This window comes from Pyxicephalus adspersus, chromosome 6, assembly GCF_032062135.1.
Source record: "Pyxicephalus adspersus chromosome 6, UCB_Pads_2.0, whole genome shotgun sequence".
NCBI classification, from domain to species: Eukaryota; Metazoa; Chordata; class Amphibia; order Anura; family Pyxicephalidae; genus Pyxicephalus; species Pyxicephalus adspersus.
In genome coordinates this window covers 69,133,686-69,152,917 of record NC_092863.1, presented here as the reverse complement: position 1 = coordinate 69,152,917, position 19,232 = coordinate 69,133,686, and the positions used below count along the sequence as shown (strand labels likewise).

General features: G+C 37.8%; 1 protein-coding gene across 1 annotated transcript in view; it reads right to left on the bottom strand.

The window, feature by feature from the left end:
* Window positions 1-18,587, bottom strand: part of ST8SIA4 (ST8 alpha-N-acetyl-neuraminide alpha-2,8-sialyltransferase 4) — a 94,621-nt gene extending 76,034 nt beyond the window's left edge. The window contains exon 1 of the mRNA XM_072416124.1: window positions 18,305-18,587. Within this exon, the coding sequence (XP_072272225.1) occupies window positions 18,305-18,417 (113 nt within the window). The 5' untranslated portion in view covers window positions 18,418-18,587. The remainder of the gene's footprint in view (window positions 1-18,304) is intronic.
* Between the last annotated feature and the right edge of the window lie 645 nt (window positions 18,588-19,232).

Genomic DNA, 19,232 nt, shown 5'->3' with positions numbered 1-19,232 from the left:
CAATAACACATACTAGTACAAAGTGAAAGCACAATACATTTTATATACATTTACACAAAATTAATACTTTGCGGTGCACTCAGTACATTAACCCGTGTTTTCTCAGAATCTTTCAACTACTCAACAGTACATTAATCCATCAGTACATCAGCACACACAATATAAAATAAAATATGGTATTTGTGAGGGTAAGCAGGAACTGAAATTGAAGGTTTTTTTGTTATTAAAGAACATACAACAAAACTTAATAAACTAACTACTACTCCTTTCTCTGTGTCCCTGGTTAAACATCTATGATCAGAACCACAGTCTACTGTGACAGAAATAAGTCTTTCCACTTATATGTTAATATTATCAACTGTATGAATACGGTATAATCTTTCAATTTAACTTTTTACATCAGAGGCTCACCTCTAAATTATGTGACACAGTGATAACAATACTGGCAGTAGGCCTTTGGCACAGATTTATATAAAGCATTGCTATATTTATTCACCAGTAACTATAATGACTGCCTGAAACAAAAGGCTTGCTATATTTTCTGTCAAGCAGGGAAGATTAGGCACTCTCTGCTTTCTAATCCAAGACTGCTGTAAAGTGCCAGTCAACTCTTGGGGGTCACTTACAAATTGGAGGTTGCTCTACTCAGACTTTTCGGCCCAACTCGACGGCAGGTTCTTTTTTGCCACCTATGTCTGCTCTAGATAAGTTTAGTCTCTTTAGTTTTTCTGGTGACCACTGTTACAGGAAACAACAGTAAGGAAAAACTTTCAAAACAGAAAGTAAATCTTCCAGTGGGGATATTTGTTTCATTGACTAACAGGGGATTTCCATTATTTTGAAGTGATTTCCTCCTCCTTTAATATGTGTTTACAGTTCAGAACAGTAAACCACTCAAAGCAACATAGATTAAAAAACTGATGTTGAATTTACAATTTCCTACTACAAAATTTGGAAATTTACAGTTATATATTTTATTCAAGGCCCTAATATGATATTGTCTTGACCAACCCTGTACTAGTTTATTGCCTGGTCATAGTAGGGCTTTAATTCCTAAAGAACTAGACTAGTAATACAGATATGAGCAAAAGAAAAGACACACGCTTTCATTTCTAATGTTTTGCATATCAGGACATAATACAAAATTGCCTCCTTTTTTGCAGCTCATAAAATTAGGTAAATACAATTTCAGATGAACAACAATACATTACATAGTATACCATGTGATTACTTACATGCCAAATACTAGGCCAAAATACTAAAGCCGTGTGTTAAAAAAAAATAAGTACACACCTAACACTCCATATGAAATTAAAAGGTAAGTAGAAACCTGGTCTAGAGCATTCAGTTGTGGTCTACAGCATTCAGGTGTGTGTTAACACAATGCTAAAGAGAAAAGGCATCAGCAATGATCCAAAAAAAGCAAATGTAGCTAACCATCAATCTGGGAAGAGTTATGGGCCATTTACAACTAATTGAAAGTTTATTGTTTTACAGTGAGAGAGATAATTCACCAATGGAAAGCATTCAAGACAGCTAACAGCTGAAAGGGTCTTTTCTCAAAAAAGAATATGGAAGCATGATTTGGCTTTGCAAAGTTGCATTTATACAAATCATAAGTTTTCTAGAACACTGACTTTTGGACCGATGAGACCAAAGTGGAGCAGTTTGTACATAATTCACAGCACCACATTTGGTGAAAATGAAAAACAACACAAACACCTCATAACATAGCTAATGAAATTAAGTTAATTTTTGATTTTTGGTTCTGCCCTTTGTCACCCTGAAAATGGTTTTGAAACCTGCAGTTATAAGAAGAAGCAGTAAAATAACAACTTGCAAAAAACTTTTTTTTTTCGGAACATACTTGAATATTATTGGCTATTATATAAAGTTTGGCTATAGAAATGAAAATAAGAAATGTTATTGGGGAAGTTGTTTCAGAGAAACGAAGTCAGGGCACAATTCACACCTTTAATTAGGGCACAATCCTTAACTAAAATGGGGCTCCCTTTTGAAATGTCCTCATACTAGAGAAGCATTTATATTTATGAAATACAACTATTTTTCTTGATACTTGACAAGTACTGTATTTACATTTTTTTCCTCAAAATACTTGTGTTCCACCAGCAGAAGGAGCTAGATCCTCAAGTAAAGTGTGTAACAAACTCCTGTCAGACTCGTGTCAGAGACAAGAGACTAAAGTTTGTTACATACTTTATATGAGGACATGCAATTTATTGGTGTCCAGCAATAATATACAAAACATATTTTAGGAGCAAGTGACCTATTCTAGCCAACTCAAAAGTATACAAAAAAATTATATTCAGATCAGTTTCTATTTGAGTATATACAGTAACAGTTATTGTTAGCAGTTAGATCTTAAAAGTATTATTGGGCTGACTTGGAGATGTTCCATCCACCTTAGATGCTGTGTCAGGGTCCTTTTCAAATGTCAGAATCAATAAATTATTTACTTAATTTTGGGTTGAGTTACTTAAAGAACTTTTGGAAAAGTTCATTATGACTCTAAAACTACACTGCCTATGTTTTTTAAAAGTGACTAATGCACACAATGGTTTCAGAAGTATTTGAGGAAACAAAGCTACATGACTGCCATTGAGGAAGTTACTTTATAAGCATCACTCAATGTTAACAAAAACAAATAATTTTTACTGGAGAACAGAGAGTTAATGAAAGAACTGTAGAGTGAAAAAAGAACTTTCATGACAAAGCAGATTAAAACTCCAGTTAGGAATTGTTACCATTTTTTTCTGAACTTGGGAGGGCCATTAACCTGCAGATTAGCTGATTTAATAAAAATATAATTATAAATGTGATATTATCAAAATAATTATAAACAATTATAAATGTGATTATTTCAATTGCTGCCTGTGCTCATCTGCTCAACGAAAACTCAATTTTATGTGCAGACACATACCTGATATACAAGCCACTGGCTTGTGACTTGGCCATGACAATGCTGCAATGCCCCTTGCATACATACTTACAAATTACTCTTCATGCTACTAAACCATTGTAGATAGTTTTTGTAGATACAGCCTAATTAGAAAAGCTTTTCCTGAGATCTGACTGTTATTTTAAAATGTTCCACTAAAGTAAAAAGGTTCAGTACGGCTGGTAGATTCCATTTAGTTTAGCATAAAAATGTAAACAACATTTAAATAGACTGAAGTTTTAAATGAAAATGTGAGTCTTTTACCAAGATTTAGGCATCCTGTATGACATTCAGTCAAAAGTTATACATAAGTAAGAATTAAAGTTATAAAGTGATGAAATGTGTTGCTTGCAGAAATCTCATCTTATAATATTATAATGTGTAATATTATATAATAATGTATAATATGTTTTGTATTATACTTAGGCTATAATAAAAGGAGATAAGGGCATTAGATTGTGAGCTCCTTTGAGGGGCAGCTAGTGCCATGACTATAGACATTGTAAAGTGCTGCATAATATGCTGACGCTATATAAATACTGTGTTATTAATTGTTAAATTAATAATTAAACAATTCTTTATTAACCTACAATGTGTCTATGAACTTGTGAACAATGAACAATGCGTCCCCTTCCTAATATTAGACATTATTTGTATGGTGCCAACATAATACGCAGCGCTGTGCAATTAAATATTCCTACCTAACCTTTTTGGTAGCAGCCAGGGTACCCCTTGTAAAGAACCATTGAAATATATTTTAGGTCTTGAGTAACCATAGGACATTGATGGAAAAACATATACCTTACATTGGTGGTCAGTGGAAAGTATGCCCCTCTTACAGATAGCTAAAAAGAGTTTTGATGTCATGCTACTGACTTTGTCAAGCTGCAGTGGCCACTAATCTATAAGGTCTCCATCACATGGCAAAGCTCAAAGAACCCCTTGCAACCTCTGGAGAAAGCCTGAGGTTTGACAGTTCTAAGGTCTCTCCTGAAGAACAGATCTGCGTAGACTTGGCCTGCTGACATCACATTCAACATGGTGGTCCCTAGTAGCAGTCTCACAAAAAAGGCTTTGATGGGTACATAAAATGCATATATAATCCTTTGGTAAAGCTATTACTAAAATAACTAGTTTGAATACAAGGTCTTTTTAATTTCAGTGTCATTATAAATAGTGGCTGGTGATATATGCAAAACATAATGTACTATTGGCAGTAATATTCTGGTATGTCCTCTCACCTGCTGCTTTTAGAGTTCATTGAGCAATGTAAGTAGAACTCCTCTGCTAGGGGAGTCTGAACTATTAACAGCCCTGGACCAAAGAAATGCAATGTGCTATGGCAACTAAACCATTCAATACATAAAAATCATACTAAAACATTATAAAACAAAAGGAAACTGTGCCTTTTATTGGTGCACATGAAAAGCAAACAGTGTTCATTTATTGTTATCTCATGAAGATCTTTTGATACCAGTATTAGTCATCATCAGTACAAAGCCACCGTCTATCAACAGAAGCATCCGTTATACAATACTTCACACACTCAGTCCTACTTTAAATTTCTATACCTCTGTCTTCACCAACACTAAGAGCGGATAGAATACATCTTCCTGACAAACACAACTCTTTCAGGACTTAATAGGACAAATCTTGCTAAAACTGGGACTCCTGGGAGTTATGCAGAAGAGACTTGTTGTATCCAATCCTAAATAAAGTAATGAAGTGCAAAACGTAGAATATAATTAATTTGGTACCTTGTAATTAGAAAATACACATTTGGCACGTAGTCTGAATTCCTATGTTTTCCGTTTAAGTAATATACTTAAGAGACAAATATTCTTAAGTGGGGGTACATTGAAAACATAAGCTGAGCACAGTAAATGCATTTGCAAAAGCAATTCATCCAATTTGTCCTCTTACTATTACTGAAAAAAGCTACTTCATCAGCAGCTGTAATTTATTAGAGGTGCATAATATTCACATAAAGCATGATTCAATATGTGAACATAAATTACTAATGTGTACTGGAGTGCACCAATAAAAAGCGCATAATTGAAACCTCTCTGCAATTTTCTTGTCAGAAACAGGGAAAAGTAACAGGCTAGGCTGGTAGCTTTTAGGCAGAATATACTGACTTTTTGAATTCTGGTACAAGTTGCAAACAAAACTAATTTGATTACTATGTAACAGATTTCCTAATAATATTAACCCTTTGCTAACAGATGTAAGACACACCTAGCTTTTTGAAATAGGATGAAAAGCAAGAAAAAGGTCATTGTCACTTCCATGGACTTGCTGCATTGCTGAATAAAAAAATTATAATAAATGATACAACATGTTGCAAAAATCTGCAGAGACATATACTTTTATTTCACAAAAGAGTCACACAACTTTTAATCTGATGGTTTGACTGGTTTCAACTGGAATAAAAAAGTAAATCTTGGGTAAAAGTTGTGTGTATTTGAAAAAAAATTATAAATAGGCTACATTATTATTATTAATAATAAACAGGATTTATATAGCGCCAACATATAACGCAGCGCTGTACATTAAATAGGGGTTGCAAATGACAGACGAATACAGACAGTGATACAGGAGGAGAGGACCCTGCCCCAAGCAGATTACAATCTAGGAGGTGGGGGAAGTCTCACACAATAGGAGGGGACAAATGTATTGGAGGGAAGTAGTGATGGTTTCAAAAGACAGAAGTGGATGGGTAGGCAAGTTTGAAAAAATGGGTTTTGAGTGCTCTTTTAAATGAGCAGAAAGTAGGAGTAAGCAGAATAGGATGAGGAAGACCATTCCATAGAGTTAGGGCAGCTCTAGAGAAGTCTTTGAGCCGTGCGTGTGATGAGGTTATGAGTGAGGAAGTCAGTTGTAGGTCATTGGAGGAGCGGAGAGAGCATCTGCGGGTCTATTTTTCTATCAGGTCAGAAAGGTAAGTAGGACAAGAACTGTGGAGGGATTTGAAGGCAAAGCACAGGAGCTTGAATTTGATTCTAAGGTGAAATGGAAGCCAATGAGGAGAACTACAAAGTAAGTAGGACAAGAACTGTGGAGGGATTTGAAGGCAAAGCACAGGAGCTTGAATTTGATTCTAAGGTGAAATGGAAGCCAATGAAGAGAAATACAAAAAGATGCAGCAGAAGAGGAGTGGTGGGAAGGATGGATGAGTCTGGCTGCAGCATTCAAAATAGATTGTAGAGGAGAGAGTCGGGTTAGTGGAATATCCGAGAGGAGGAGGTTACAGTAGTCCAGACAAGAGATGATAAGAGCATGTACAAGGAGTTCGGTGGTCTCTGGGGACAGGTAGGGGAGGATTTTGGAGATTTTGCGTAGGTGAAAGTAACAGGACCTGGAAATGTTCTGAATATAGATGGTAAATAAGAGGGCAGAATCAAAGGTGACACCAAGACAACGTGCCTGAGGGGAAGATTATCAACTCCCCACATCACTTCTGATATGTGTAGGAGTAGATGATGAAACCATGGAGCCTGGTAGGGGGGGCACAGTCATATGATTATCTTGGAAATGCTAAATGCCAAAAAGTTCAAACCTTTAGAAAAAGCTGCCAAAGAAGGTAATATAAGAAGTGGTGCAGGCAGTGATCCACCCAGCCCCTTTTAGCCAAGTACACCACTCACCTACAGCTTCTTCCCACCCAGCTAAAAATATTTTGGGGAGAAAATATTTTAGAAGAGATGACCAGAGAATGTAGTATAGGAGTTCCCTTTTGTTGTAGGAGCAGAGGATAGAACCATGGAGCCTGGTGGGAAAGGAGGCAGCAGATATCTGACACTCCTGGATATGTCTTATACCAAAGAGCTGAAAGCCCTAGGAGAGGCCACCAAAGATGAGGATATAAGAGCTCCTATGTTGCAGTGAGCTTACATCTTCATCTTCACCCAGTCAGGGTGGCCTAAAAGGCAGATTGTATCCTAAAGAAGTACGTGGCTTTAAAAAGATGTCTACTTGACACAAGAAACAAGTATTGAGAAAGTAGGGGCAGATAAGTAATGGAAAGACAGTTATGAAACTAGGGGGGTTTTCAAGGATTCAGGGGTACGATTTACACAAATTAGTTTCAAAAGGATCTACCCAGCATTTTTACCAAAATTCACTCTAGGTGTTATGCAAAATGTGCTGGGGGAATCTTATTAGATTCTCAAGGGTACACTAATGGTAAATTGTAAATATTTTGCAGTAATTCTGTAGGAGAATCTTGTGGGCAAATAATTTGGGTGAAACATTATTATGTAGGCAGAACAAATATATATTCTTCTTGCAATCAAACTTTCTATGTCCGAATCAAAAAGTGACCCTAAAATGGTTTACAAATGTGATGGTGCTGCTGTTGTGCCGGATACTGTTGAGGCACCTTTTGTGCCTCATGTTTTTTTTTTTTTTTTGGGGGGGGGGGGGGGGGGGGGGGCGAGAATAAATGCTACCAACAGCCAGAAATAACACACTTAGGTGGAAAACAGTATTGTAGTAGGGTGGACTGTGCAGCTATGACCTGTCCTCCCCACTGTATAGTACTGCAATGGTGCTGCCCACACTGTTCCACTAACTTAGAAAAGGGTATGAACTAAGAAATTTCTTTAAAACACTTGAAGTACCAGCCAACAAGTGCAATTTCTGCCTGCTAGCAAACTGTACATTGCACGGGAATGTCAGAATATGCAGAAAGTGACTGTCAAAACAAACACAGTGGGAATTATAACATACAATTGCCAGATTTAATAAAGATGGAGAACTAGAAGAAATACATAGTACACACAAAGTACAAGCACTTACTAACAAGCCACCCTGCTGGCATCTATCCCTTGAAGGAAGCTAAGTGCTAGTGCAGACCTAATCTGAATGGAATCATCATGATTACTGGTAGGAAAGCCAACACTTAAATATGCATACTGGAATCACAAGATATTTGCAAACTGAAATAAAACAGCTTCTGCACTTTTGCAAAGAGTGGGGCCATACCTATGTTGGTACAATTATATCCCCCCATCCATTGGTTATAGGGAAAGGAAATTAAAACATTAGTTTATATTTTATTGCTAACTGCTAACAAGATTTGTGTGACTGTCAGGAAAAAAACAGACTGGTTGATCAAAAAGAGCCATTGCAGGTTGAAAGCAGCCATTAGCAGATTATTAGCAGAGTTATGAGCCAAAGAAGTTTATATGAAGTTTTTTTTATAATAAATTGGGGAGAAATAATAAATAGAGTTACATGGCCATCCTGGTCTTCTTCATTCCATTCTCCAATGCTATTGCTCTTTAAACCAGATGCTTTATGTAATACAAGTTTGCATTGCAAATCAAATCAAAGGGCACCTATGCCTAGGCTATAGACATTAAACCATTTACATTCAGTAAATGAGTTAAAAAAAAGCCATCCTTAACATCGTCAGCTGCATGTCATCACTAAATTCTCAATTGTCATCCACCAAAACCACCAAAAAAGCAACTCTAGAGTCCAGTTTCTAACAACTTAGAAACACCTGCTGGTTGTTTTCATTAGAAAGCAGAAAATCTGTAAAGATTCTTTACTCAAAAAACTCACCACTCGACTCACCATTCTAAAATGAATCTCCTTTGTGATGTTTAGTGATGAATAAAGGTTTGTTTTTAAGTGATGCATGTGCAGAAGTGCATTGTCTTCTGCGGCTGGCTTTGTGTGTGGCATCACCACACACAGAGCTGAGCTCTACACTTTATGGTTCATGCACAGTACAGACTAGAGCTAAAAGCCACCAGGAGCTAAGGCTTAATTTTTATTTGACAAGAGACACTGTATATATGTATTTTATCATTTAAGTAAACCTCCTAGTGACTAGGAGTTTGAGGTCTGCCGTAAAACCCATCTAAAGTCACAGTCCATTAAAATAATGCAAAGCGGCAAACTATATACATATATCTATATATATTGTTTTTAAATGTTTTTATGTTATACTCTACTTATAAAGTCATTCTACATACTGATGGTGGCTCTTGCTATTTCTGGCTGAACACTGGATGGAAGTTGAGTGGCTCCAAAGCTACCTTCTTGTCTAAAAGAAACTACATCTGCTTTGGTTCCTTTTGCATATGATAGATGTGGGTGTTTACACTCCACAGCACAATGAAGTGGCTACAATGGAATGCATTCTAAGAAGAGCATGGATTGTAGCCATAAGCATAAGAACACAGTTCTTTGCAAAGGACATAAGGTATTTATGGGTCTAATTGAACAAATCTTTTTAGGGCAACAGGAAATAGAAATGCATCATAATAAAAATATGTTTTTTGTTTTTTTTTTACTTTAATGTGATGTTTTAAAAACTATTCTTGTGTTACAGTGCACAGACATGACTTTAGGTTTTATAAAGACAGATGTGAGAGCTTTGCTAGCACTCCTACTTATTTCTTTATCACATGTAGCCAATCCCATTCACTGCAGCACATTTACCCAGAGAACAAATAGTTGCAAACAGTTCCCGGCAAAGATCCAAGCCGTAGGGAGTGTGTCCATGCTGCATCTGAGGTCTGTGTGGGAGTATAATAGATACAAGGAGTGAGGAAGAACCCATACAGAGTTTTTAAATTATGAACTCAACTTATATTTTAATACAAATCTATATTTACTTATGTATTATTAATGTGGATTACAGATGGGCAAATTAACTGTGAATATACTTGAAGATCAGCATGTGTTCTAGTAAACAGAATGTCTGAAATAATTAAAAGTAAAAAAGATAGAAGCCAATAAGGTATATGTCTGCAAAACAAGTAATTTAAAGCAGAACTGAAATATGTTACAAAACTGAACAATGCCCCCCATACTATTACATTCTCCAATAGAAAAAAAAGACTTGTATGAAATTCTAAGAGCTTTAATAGCTCAACCAACAAAATATAACATTCTGTGCAGCTACCTCCCACACAATACTGTGCCAAACCATCTAAATTCTGAAATTATGCCATGCTATTTTAGTCCTACTACTCCATACGTTGCCATATCATATTAGTCCCACTATTCTATGAAACCATTTAGTCCCCATACAATGACAAATCATTTTAGTCTAACCATTGTGCCAAGCCATCTAAGCCCCACTAATGTGCCAAGCCATTTTAGTCGCAACATTGTGCCAGGACATCTAAGCCCCACTACTATGCCAAGTCATCTTAGTCCCAATAATGTATCAAGATATTTTAGTCCTAATACTTTGCCAAAACATTTTGGTCCCACTATACTATCAAGCAATCTTAGTCCTAATACTGTGCCAAACCATTATAGATCCAATATTGTGCCAAGCTATTTTACTCCTAATACTTTGCCAAGCCATCTTAGTCCCATAATTCTATCAAGCAACCTTAGTTCCAATACCGTGACAAGCCATCTTAATTTCACCATTGTGCCAGGCCATCTATCCCCCACTAATGTGCCTAGCCTTCTTGACCCCAATTCTGTGACAAGCCAACTAAGCCCCAATACTGTGACAAGCCATCTTAGTCCCAATATTGTGACAAACTATCTTAGTTGTGATTTTAACAATGGTTTCAATACACAGGAAATAAGGAAAATTTTGCTTCAAAGTCACAGACAGAAATATAAATCTGGCAGGAATTTTACCTGTACTGTACTTCTTGTTTAGTAAAACAAGCTTTCTTGCTTTCTCCAAAACAAGTAAAAAAGATTTTGCTAGATTTTGGCTATATTTTTCACAAGAGGGCAAAGGGAGCCTTTATAAAATATTGCTTTAGATAAGTTCCAAAATTCCACATGCAAAGCCGAGCTTTAAACTTAATGGCACATGCACCGTGTAGTTTAGAGCAGAAACAAAAAGCCACCAAGAGCCAGGGAGTTAGTTTTCTGACAAAAGAGACATTGCAAGTCTCCTTTGTAAATTAGTACTACCTCCGGGTGATTTTTTGTTTTGTCAGTTTAGGTCCATATGTGGTGCAACTCAAAAGAAAATCTTTCTTCCTGCCCTTCATTCGAGTCTGAATTAACAAGGCAGAAAGTGACTCTGTGAACCCTTCTTCCCTACGCCTGTCCCTGTCCCACAATCACAGTGCATGCAGCGGGTATTGGTGGGGTTACATATTTGACAGAAAGCCCTGGCCACCCACCCCCAGACCAACAGAAGAACATGAGAAGATTATAGTTCCCTCCTTGGGTGTCCATTTGATTGGTCCTAAGCGGATGTTCCAAGGCAATTCTGCAACTAGGTGTGTATATAGAAATGTTTTCTCTTAGAAAGGTTTGATTTTATAATAACTTTTATGGCTGTTTAAAGATGTAGAGAATAAATTACATACTTTTGATTATGAAAAATTTGGAGTCTTAATGATCCTTTTATTTAGAAATATTAATGATCAAATACTTTCTTCAAATGTCACTACAATTCCAGCTTCAGGCTGGACAATGGCCAATATTACATACAGTATATTAGGACAACTCAACTTTGGCTGTGTGAAAAACAGTCTTGGAGTTTTCCCATAATCTTTTTTTTTCCTGCCAAAATCCATCACCATAGAACAGAGAATCAGTGCCACATATGTTTTACATCTTAAAAGTCAACTGAGATTCTTCATTTTTTTAACCCTTACATGCAATATCCTTGAGACTCCTTTAGACCTATGTATGTGAAATCTACGGCAATGTTCCGATTAGTGTTTTTTTCAGTGGCATTTACCGCACCGGGCATCTACTACCACATACTGGCCACAGCTAGGCTCCGAGGAGCGGTTTCATGTAAAAATCTGTGTATTTTGCAGGCATTTGTAAGTGCTTGTGAAGGTGTTTGCTAACACCTGTACAGATTTTTGCAAAAGTTTTTAATGCAAAGTTGTTGTTTTTTTCATGGTAAGATGAACTTTTAAAAAGGAAGCAATTTTCAGGTGTCAAAATGCCTTAAAAAGCCTGCAAAAAACACTTACAAACATCCATATAAGCAGTTTAGTTCAAGTTTATGGAGGTGGTTGGGAAGTAAACCCTCCCCTGGATAATACATTATATCTATCCCCACACTGGCCATGAAGTTGCAATGTGTTTTCCACTTCCTCATGCCAGGGGGGAGCTTCTTCTGATAGCAGCCCCATTGAGAATGAATAGGGGCAGCAGCGCTCCGCTAGTACCGCTGCTGTTGCAATGCCAGTTGTTGAATGTGCAGACAATGATTCTTTAAAAACTAGAGCTGCATTTTTAGTGCTGTAAGCAACGTGGGATCACTTGATCCCAAGGTAGGTCTGAATCTAGCCCTTTTGTCTGAAAAAACACCCGCAGATAGCTTGCAGATGTTACTGCCTGAAAACGCCTGTAATAAAAGAGATGTATTAATCCATTCATTTTAATGATGACCATTGTTGCACGTGGTTTTAGGATTTTGTAAAGCTGTAAAAACACTTAAAACCATATGCCAAACCCACCAGTCTGAACCAAGCCTGAAGATTCAGTCATGCAGTAACCAATGTCTACAAGAATCCTCTAATTTGCCTTTGCATTTAGGATGTGACGCCGCAAACAACCAAAAAAGGTTTAGCATAGTCCTAGATAAGGCAAAAACATATTTTTTGCAAACTTAATAGGTAGATTATCACTCACTTCCTGTCCAGACACTGTTAAGAAATCTTATCAACAATAACAAGTTCCTTTTAGTAACATAAGGAACAGTTAGAATTGTCTGTGTTTTTTTCCATCTGAGCCTTTCTGTCCTGGTTAGGAACCCACTAAGCATTTCTCATGGGTCGTGTAGTCAGGATGTGGAGAAAGAATCGACCCAATGTAGTCATAAAGAGAAATTTAAAAAATGTTAATTATTTTACATGTTTACATACAATTTAGGAACTAACCACCAGGCATACGTAAAAGATACGAATAATGTAGCTCTGTATTCATTATTACATCTTGGCATGCATTTTTGTAAAAATTACCTGAATTTGTCTTGGTATAAGCCTCTTGTAGTTGTTGGATGGATAGGGGAAGGAAGAATCAGCACAAATAGCCAGAAATAGGTTGGGTGTAAGTGGGAAAGAGCTACATGATGCTGAACTGAAATAAAGGGGCTCTATCTGAACTGCTGCAGCTTCTAATGCACACTATTAGAAGCTCACAGTATGTGGTATAATCAGAGTAGGCAATTTCTATAGAGGAGGGGAGCCTGTGCATTTTGGCAAGCCTAAAAGTAAGGCCAGAGTTCTGCTTTACAGCAATTCTGACAGGTTTAGATAAGCCTAATGTGCCTGCCATGTGTTTATCTGACCCTTCCTCCATGACTTAATGGTTCTAGACGTCTTTGTAGTTAAAAATCCACCTCATTAATGTTTTAACTTAAAAGGTTTTAAATAATGCTGAGATAAACACATCATCTCTGCACATTAAAAGTACGCCATTACTTATATATTGACTACAGAGCAGAGCCAAGGTGGAATTATTGAAAAACCAACTTCCATGGCCCAAAACAATAAAGTTAATTAGTTTCAAATTCTTTTTGGCAGGAAGTGGCATAAATAATTAGCATTCTACATTATCCAATCCGTAACAATACCAATTTCATATTAAATTGTAGATGGCAATATTTTATCAGTTGTATTGCTGAGTCGGAGCCAAGTTTTAGTAAGCAGGCTTTCTTTTTTGGTTCCGTAATTATGGAGACACTTATTAGTCATTTCTAGCTGTAAAGTAAAGATGACGCTTGTCGAGCAGACTTCCTACAGCAGGACACAGATGTGCTTTTCTAGTGCAGGACAAACAAACACATCACATAATGTTTCCTCTGAAAAAGGCAAACATGAATGCCATGATAAATATGCATGCTACATAGTTGCATAATATGGCCCCAATTACTTTTGTGGAAGGCAGAAGTGTTGTACTAATTACCATATTCTCAATCTGGATGTGTAAAATGTGCATTATTATATCTCAAGTAACCTGGATGACATCCAAACCTTGTACTCCAAGAACGGCAAAATAAAATGCGCTTAGTATAGAAAGCTTTATATAAAACACGCTAATGTCCCTCCGAGGCTCTATAGGTTTATGGCTGGAGCATTTGTGGTCTTTAGCGGTAAATATTGTTAAACGAATAAGAACAACAGACAGCTTTAGACTTGGAGTGAAACCAATCCGTCTCAACCCACAGCTTTGTAATAGCTGAAGTTAATTAATAGAGGGGTTGTCAGCTGAACTGTGTGCTCAACCATGATTATTTTAACAAAGACCTCAATGGGACTGGGGGAGTAGGAATGTCTGCCCCCTTACATGGGTGGGTATGAAGTTGTGACTATGAAGCATATGTAGGGGTTTTCTAGGTTAAAGGGAAAGCGGCACCTGACCACCCTTCTTCAGCTGGTCCATTATAACCGGCTAGGAGCGGTTATTTTCACTTTCACATAAAGCCACCTGCAGGTTAAATTTGACATTGAAAGAAAATTATTAATAAATTATTTGGGCTCCATTAAAGATATAAATTACTATTCACTCTAGTTAGGAAAAAACTAAAACATATTTAAATGTATTGTTCATTATAACTACCAATAATACCTAAATCTGTCTTGATATTAGCTTCCTATAGTCTACAGAATGACGCGATAGTGTGCAGGGTATGGGTAGCACTAAAAGATAAATATTCTCCAATGCATTGTACAGATCTATCATCCAGATAACAGTTAATGTCCAATTGGCAGCACAGCTAAGAAAAGTGAGGTCTCTGACTCTTGTATGCTGTATGGCAGGGGTATTAAATAATAAGACTGGATGGACAGGTTGATAAATACTGTGGATGATAAAACTGTTCATATGATTTTCAATTGAGAATTCAGCTTTGCTAAGAAAAATACAATGGATGCTATTGCTAGTGCCATGGCTGGCAAATTGTCCAAGTCAGTGGTCCTCAACTTATTTTGCATACAAGAAACATTTTCCACAGACTAGTATTGGCAGGGAAGGGGGGTGGTTTGAAATAATGTTCTTTCAAGAAACTGGTCTGGGAGATTCCTGGTCTAAGGCATTAATAATTTTTGGGAATTACCTGGAAAACAAATGCAGATACAGAACATGACAGTAGGTTTAAAGTTGTTTTGGGTCAGTGGCTAAAAGTATTGAAGCCAAACACAGCTGGACAATTAGATTGTACAGAAGGGGCCCATAAACAGCACCACCATGATTGTTTTTTTAGGGACCTTACATATCCTATGTGTGACCCTTCTAAACATTACTACACCATGGTCACCTCCACATACAACTTACCAGTTACATTTACAGATTTTTCTGTAGTTCAGTAGTTCTATTGTACTTTAAATGGTACAGTGGGGAGTTAACTGTGCTTTAGTACAGTAAGGGTCATAGGCAACATAATGGCTTTGTATTTTAAAAGAGAGCACTATTTAAGGCATTCAATAACCATTTACAGTTCTCAAAATATTTTATCTAGTAATTATCTATAATTGACTATATATTTCGGTAGATTCAAAAATACTGAAAGCACACATCATGCCAAAAGCAAAGCATTGTAACTAATGTCAGATTCATCAATCCAAGGCTCCATTTGAGCCTGTATCCACTAGTACATTATGCTATGTGACAGGACATCAACCCAATTCATGCAAGATATGCATTGGTGTGTTGGGGTTCCATTCATACCTAACAGCATCCCAAATGCACCTTACCAACACTCTGTATTTTATAAGCACAGAATGGACAATTTTGTGAAATGTGGTTCATTGAGTGGATGATCAACACCCATAAAGGGAACCATAAAACAAATACTACGGTGAGATTTACCCTCAATTCTTGTCCTGCTGTCAACAATTTTAACAAATATGAATTTGGATGGGCAGATGGGAGTACTTTTTCTGTAGCATTTGTTGGTAAAACATGTTACCTAGAAACCAATTTACCTGGTTTTGATGTTTAAACTCTTCTCAAGAATGGCTAAGCCTTAAAGAAGTTCTTAGTGGGACTGTGAACTGCAATATTGAGTAGCTTTCAGAATACTCCAAAAACTGGTAACTCTCTTTTTTACCTTCCTCTATACAATAATACAGTCACATCACATCCCAAAAGTCATCTTATTTTTGGAGCAATTTAGGACATACAGCAAGTACACTGTATACATCCTAATAGGTTTCAGTTGTGCAACTTACATAACAAACACCACATCATAATACAACTGTGCTTTGCTAGAAATTGCAATTCTTCTTTTTAATTTTTATTTTATTAAACAACACTACTAGTAACCATATTTATATATACCACTCCCATTATTGCCCCATTACCATACCCAGTGTCTACAATTCCTAGGATTCCAGTGCTGGATTAGATACAGATTCAGGTCCTATGCTATCTATGCTCCACTACCATGATCTAATGATGGGTTTCTTTTGGTGTTACCTCCTCCTACCACTGAACCATCTTTAAACCCACCAATTCCCCTTAGCGTTAACATCACAAACATTTACTAGTAAGCATCATAAACACACAATTCTCCTCCATTTTCTAAGCCAAACTAAACATTTTATTGGTTTCAATGGGTAAGTCTCCTATCAGACACTTCCATGAGGTTCCTTAATAACTGACCAGCTACATGTTCATGAATAAGGCTCAGCCCATGATATGCCAGCCCCCTCTTTGTCCCGGAGACAGGCAAGTACAGGTTCATACCGGGTACCGATAATATCACTGTCACAGCTTGCTCTCTATAGTGGGCCACTCATCTGTCTCCATATACAAAAAATTGGTCAATAAATGAGCCTTGGAATGACTGACAGTCTAGCATTGACTGTCATTTCTCACACCTATCTTGCTTTCCCTTTCAGATAGTATTGATTCTCTTGGTTTCACAATGGGTCTCTGATTACATCCTCCCCTGTGTGTGTATTTCAGTCATTATCATTCACAGGGGTTCACTTTCTGGTCCAGTCTGTTTCTGGGCTCACTTGCCCACTCCGTCCCCTGGCACATCCTGTACCTGTTTTATCTGTCCCTTTAAATGACATGGAGCACAGATGTCCAAGGATCGCCTGCTTTTATTTATGCTTTCCATGTCTTTGTTTCTCTCATTCCCTATGCATGTTTCTTTGTCTGTGTCTACATGTTAGGATCCCTCTGCTTTGTGCTTCTCCATTTCTCTTGTCTGCCTTTAAACCATTCACTAAGTGCCTGTCTTTTTTTGTGCCAGCTCCCTGTTTCTTAGCCTCTTGACTCCTCTGACCTTCTTTTATACTCATCTATATTTTACTTCTTCTCTGTGTGTGCCTAGCTTGGCATATCATGCTTTTATTTCTTTCTCTCCCGGAAACCAGAGAAGCGTGTTCTGATTTAAGAATTTTTTTTATTTCCATTTTTTATAAGGATTACCTCATGTTCACCTTTTATTCTGATATCACATTGAAGTTTAAAGGAAAATGACAGCACTTAGCTAATGTACTTATTTTATGGCAGGACCATTCAGCTACCGGGCACAACGAAAGATAAGAACATTCTACAAACACATAATAAACTGTCCAAAGTTATAATAATAAAAAAAAATATTGTGTTTGGTAACATCGATTAAAACAACAACGATCTTTTACGCACCAATAAAAATTCACTAATTCTGCATCAATCAGCCAAAAATATCAACCACCCAATGACGTAAAGGGGAAGTTTAAACGCTACAAAATAATCCTTCAACCTAAATGGTTGAACTGAACACAGTTTTGATGCCTTGACAAGTTACTTTTGGTAAAAAACTCCTTTTTAGATATTGGTTGTATGTATTCTCCAAAAGTAATTTAAAGACAAATGTGAACTTTTTGTACAAGTTATTAATCCTCACTTAACAAGGAACCAAAAAAGCAAGTGGAATAGAGCAGCCAATCAAACATAGCCTTTTGGTAAATCAGCAATCAGAGCAATGAATAAAGATCAGTGATTGGTTTCTGTATAAGTTGCACCGAAATGAGTAAACTGAATTTAAATTCACCTAAAACAAAATCGCCTGCACCTGTAAAACCCATGGAATAGATTTGGGGGGTGCAGATATGAAACAATCAGCCCAAATGGCAATCCAATGTCTTTAAAAGGCTTCCCCCATCACAAAGCAAAACTATTTACTCTGCAGCCAGGAACAATGACAAGTTCTGCTCAGGGTAAGAAGATTGCTAAAGAGGAAATCCTCATCACACAGCTGACACAACATCACAAGCAGAGGAGGAATGAAACAGCTGTGTACATGTGTGGAGAGATCCTTTGTGCTAGAAGTTGTCTCTCCTATATGATCAGCATGCATGGAGCCCCCCAACCCCTGGCCATGGAATACCTGAGCCATGCAACATTCACACAGACACACATTCACCCCCCTTCTTTCACATTTACCCATTGAGTTGCGAATCCTGGTGCTCATCAGTCCTTGCGATCTCTTTGGTTTTATAGAAGATCAGGAGGATGCTTATCGTGCATATAGTCCACCTCTTCCTTATTGAACGCATGTCTCTACAACAACACCAATATCCCCGCAGGCTTTGTATAGAGAAATGAAGAAGATGCTATAGAGCAGGGTCCTTAGAGGAAGATGCTGCTCCTTACAGATCGCTCTGTGCAGGCTTTACATGAGCAGCGCTGCGAGAAGCAGAATCAGCAGCAGGTTCCCTCCTTCACTTCCCTGAGACAAGCCCTCCCCGCCAGCACCGGGCAAGACACGCCCCCTCTGCCGGACCCGCCCCGTGTGTGACGTCACCCCCTTGGACACTGGGGGAGAATGTGAATGTTACCTGGCGGCTCCATGGCAGCTCACCGCCTTATATATGGCAAGCTGGAGAGGGCAGGGGGCTCTCCTCCTCCTCCCGTTATATAGGTGCAGGGTCATCACCTCTGTGGTGTACAGCGCTATGTCATAGGTTGGTGCTATATGAAGAAACATAAGCAGGCTCCTAGGGTTGCAGTGTGTTCGCTTCATGCCAGGGAACCGCTGCCTCAGAGGAGACGCTAAATGTTCATTCTCCTGGCTGTAGCTCCATAGAAAATGAATGGCAGCACCAGTGAGCAGTTCTGAATGTCAAATGTGTAGATGGGGTGACTGAAGCGGGACCATGCAGAATCCCAAGCCAGGTCTGAGAGAAATCAAATCAGGTGACTTACCTGTGATCACCTGGTGGCATCCAATCAGAACCCTGATCTTCCATGCTGCACAGGCAGGCATAGCAGCTCCCAGATGTTAGAGATGGAGCCCCCTATATTGTGCAGGTTTGGGTGCGCCTTCTAGTGATCACGCTGGCCATGGCCTAGGTTGCCTTTTCACAAATCT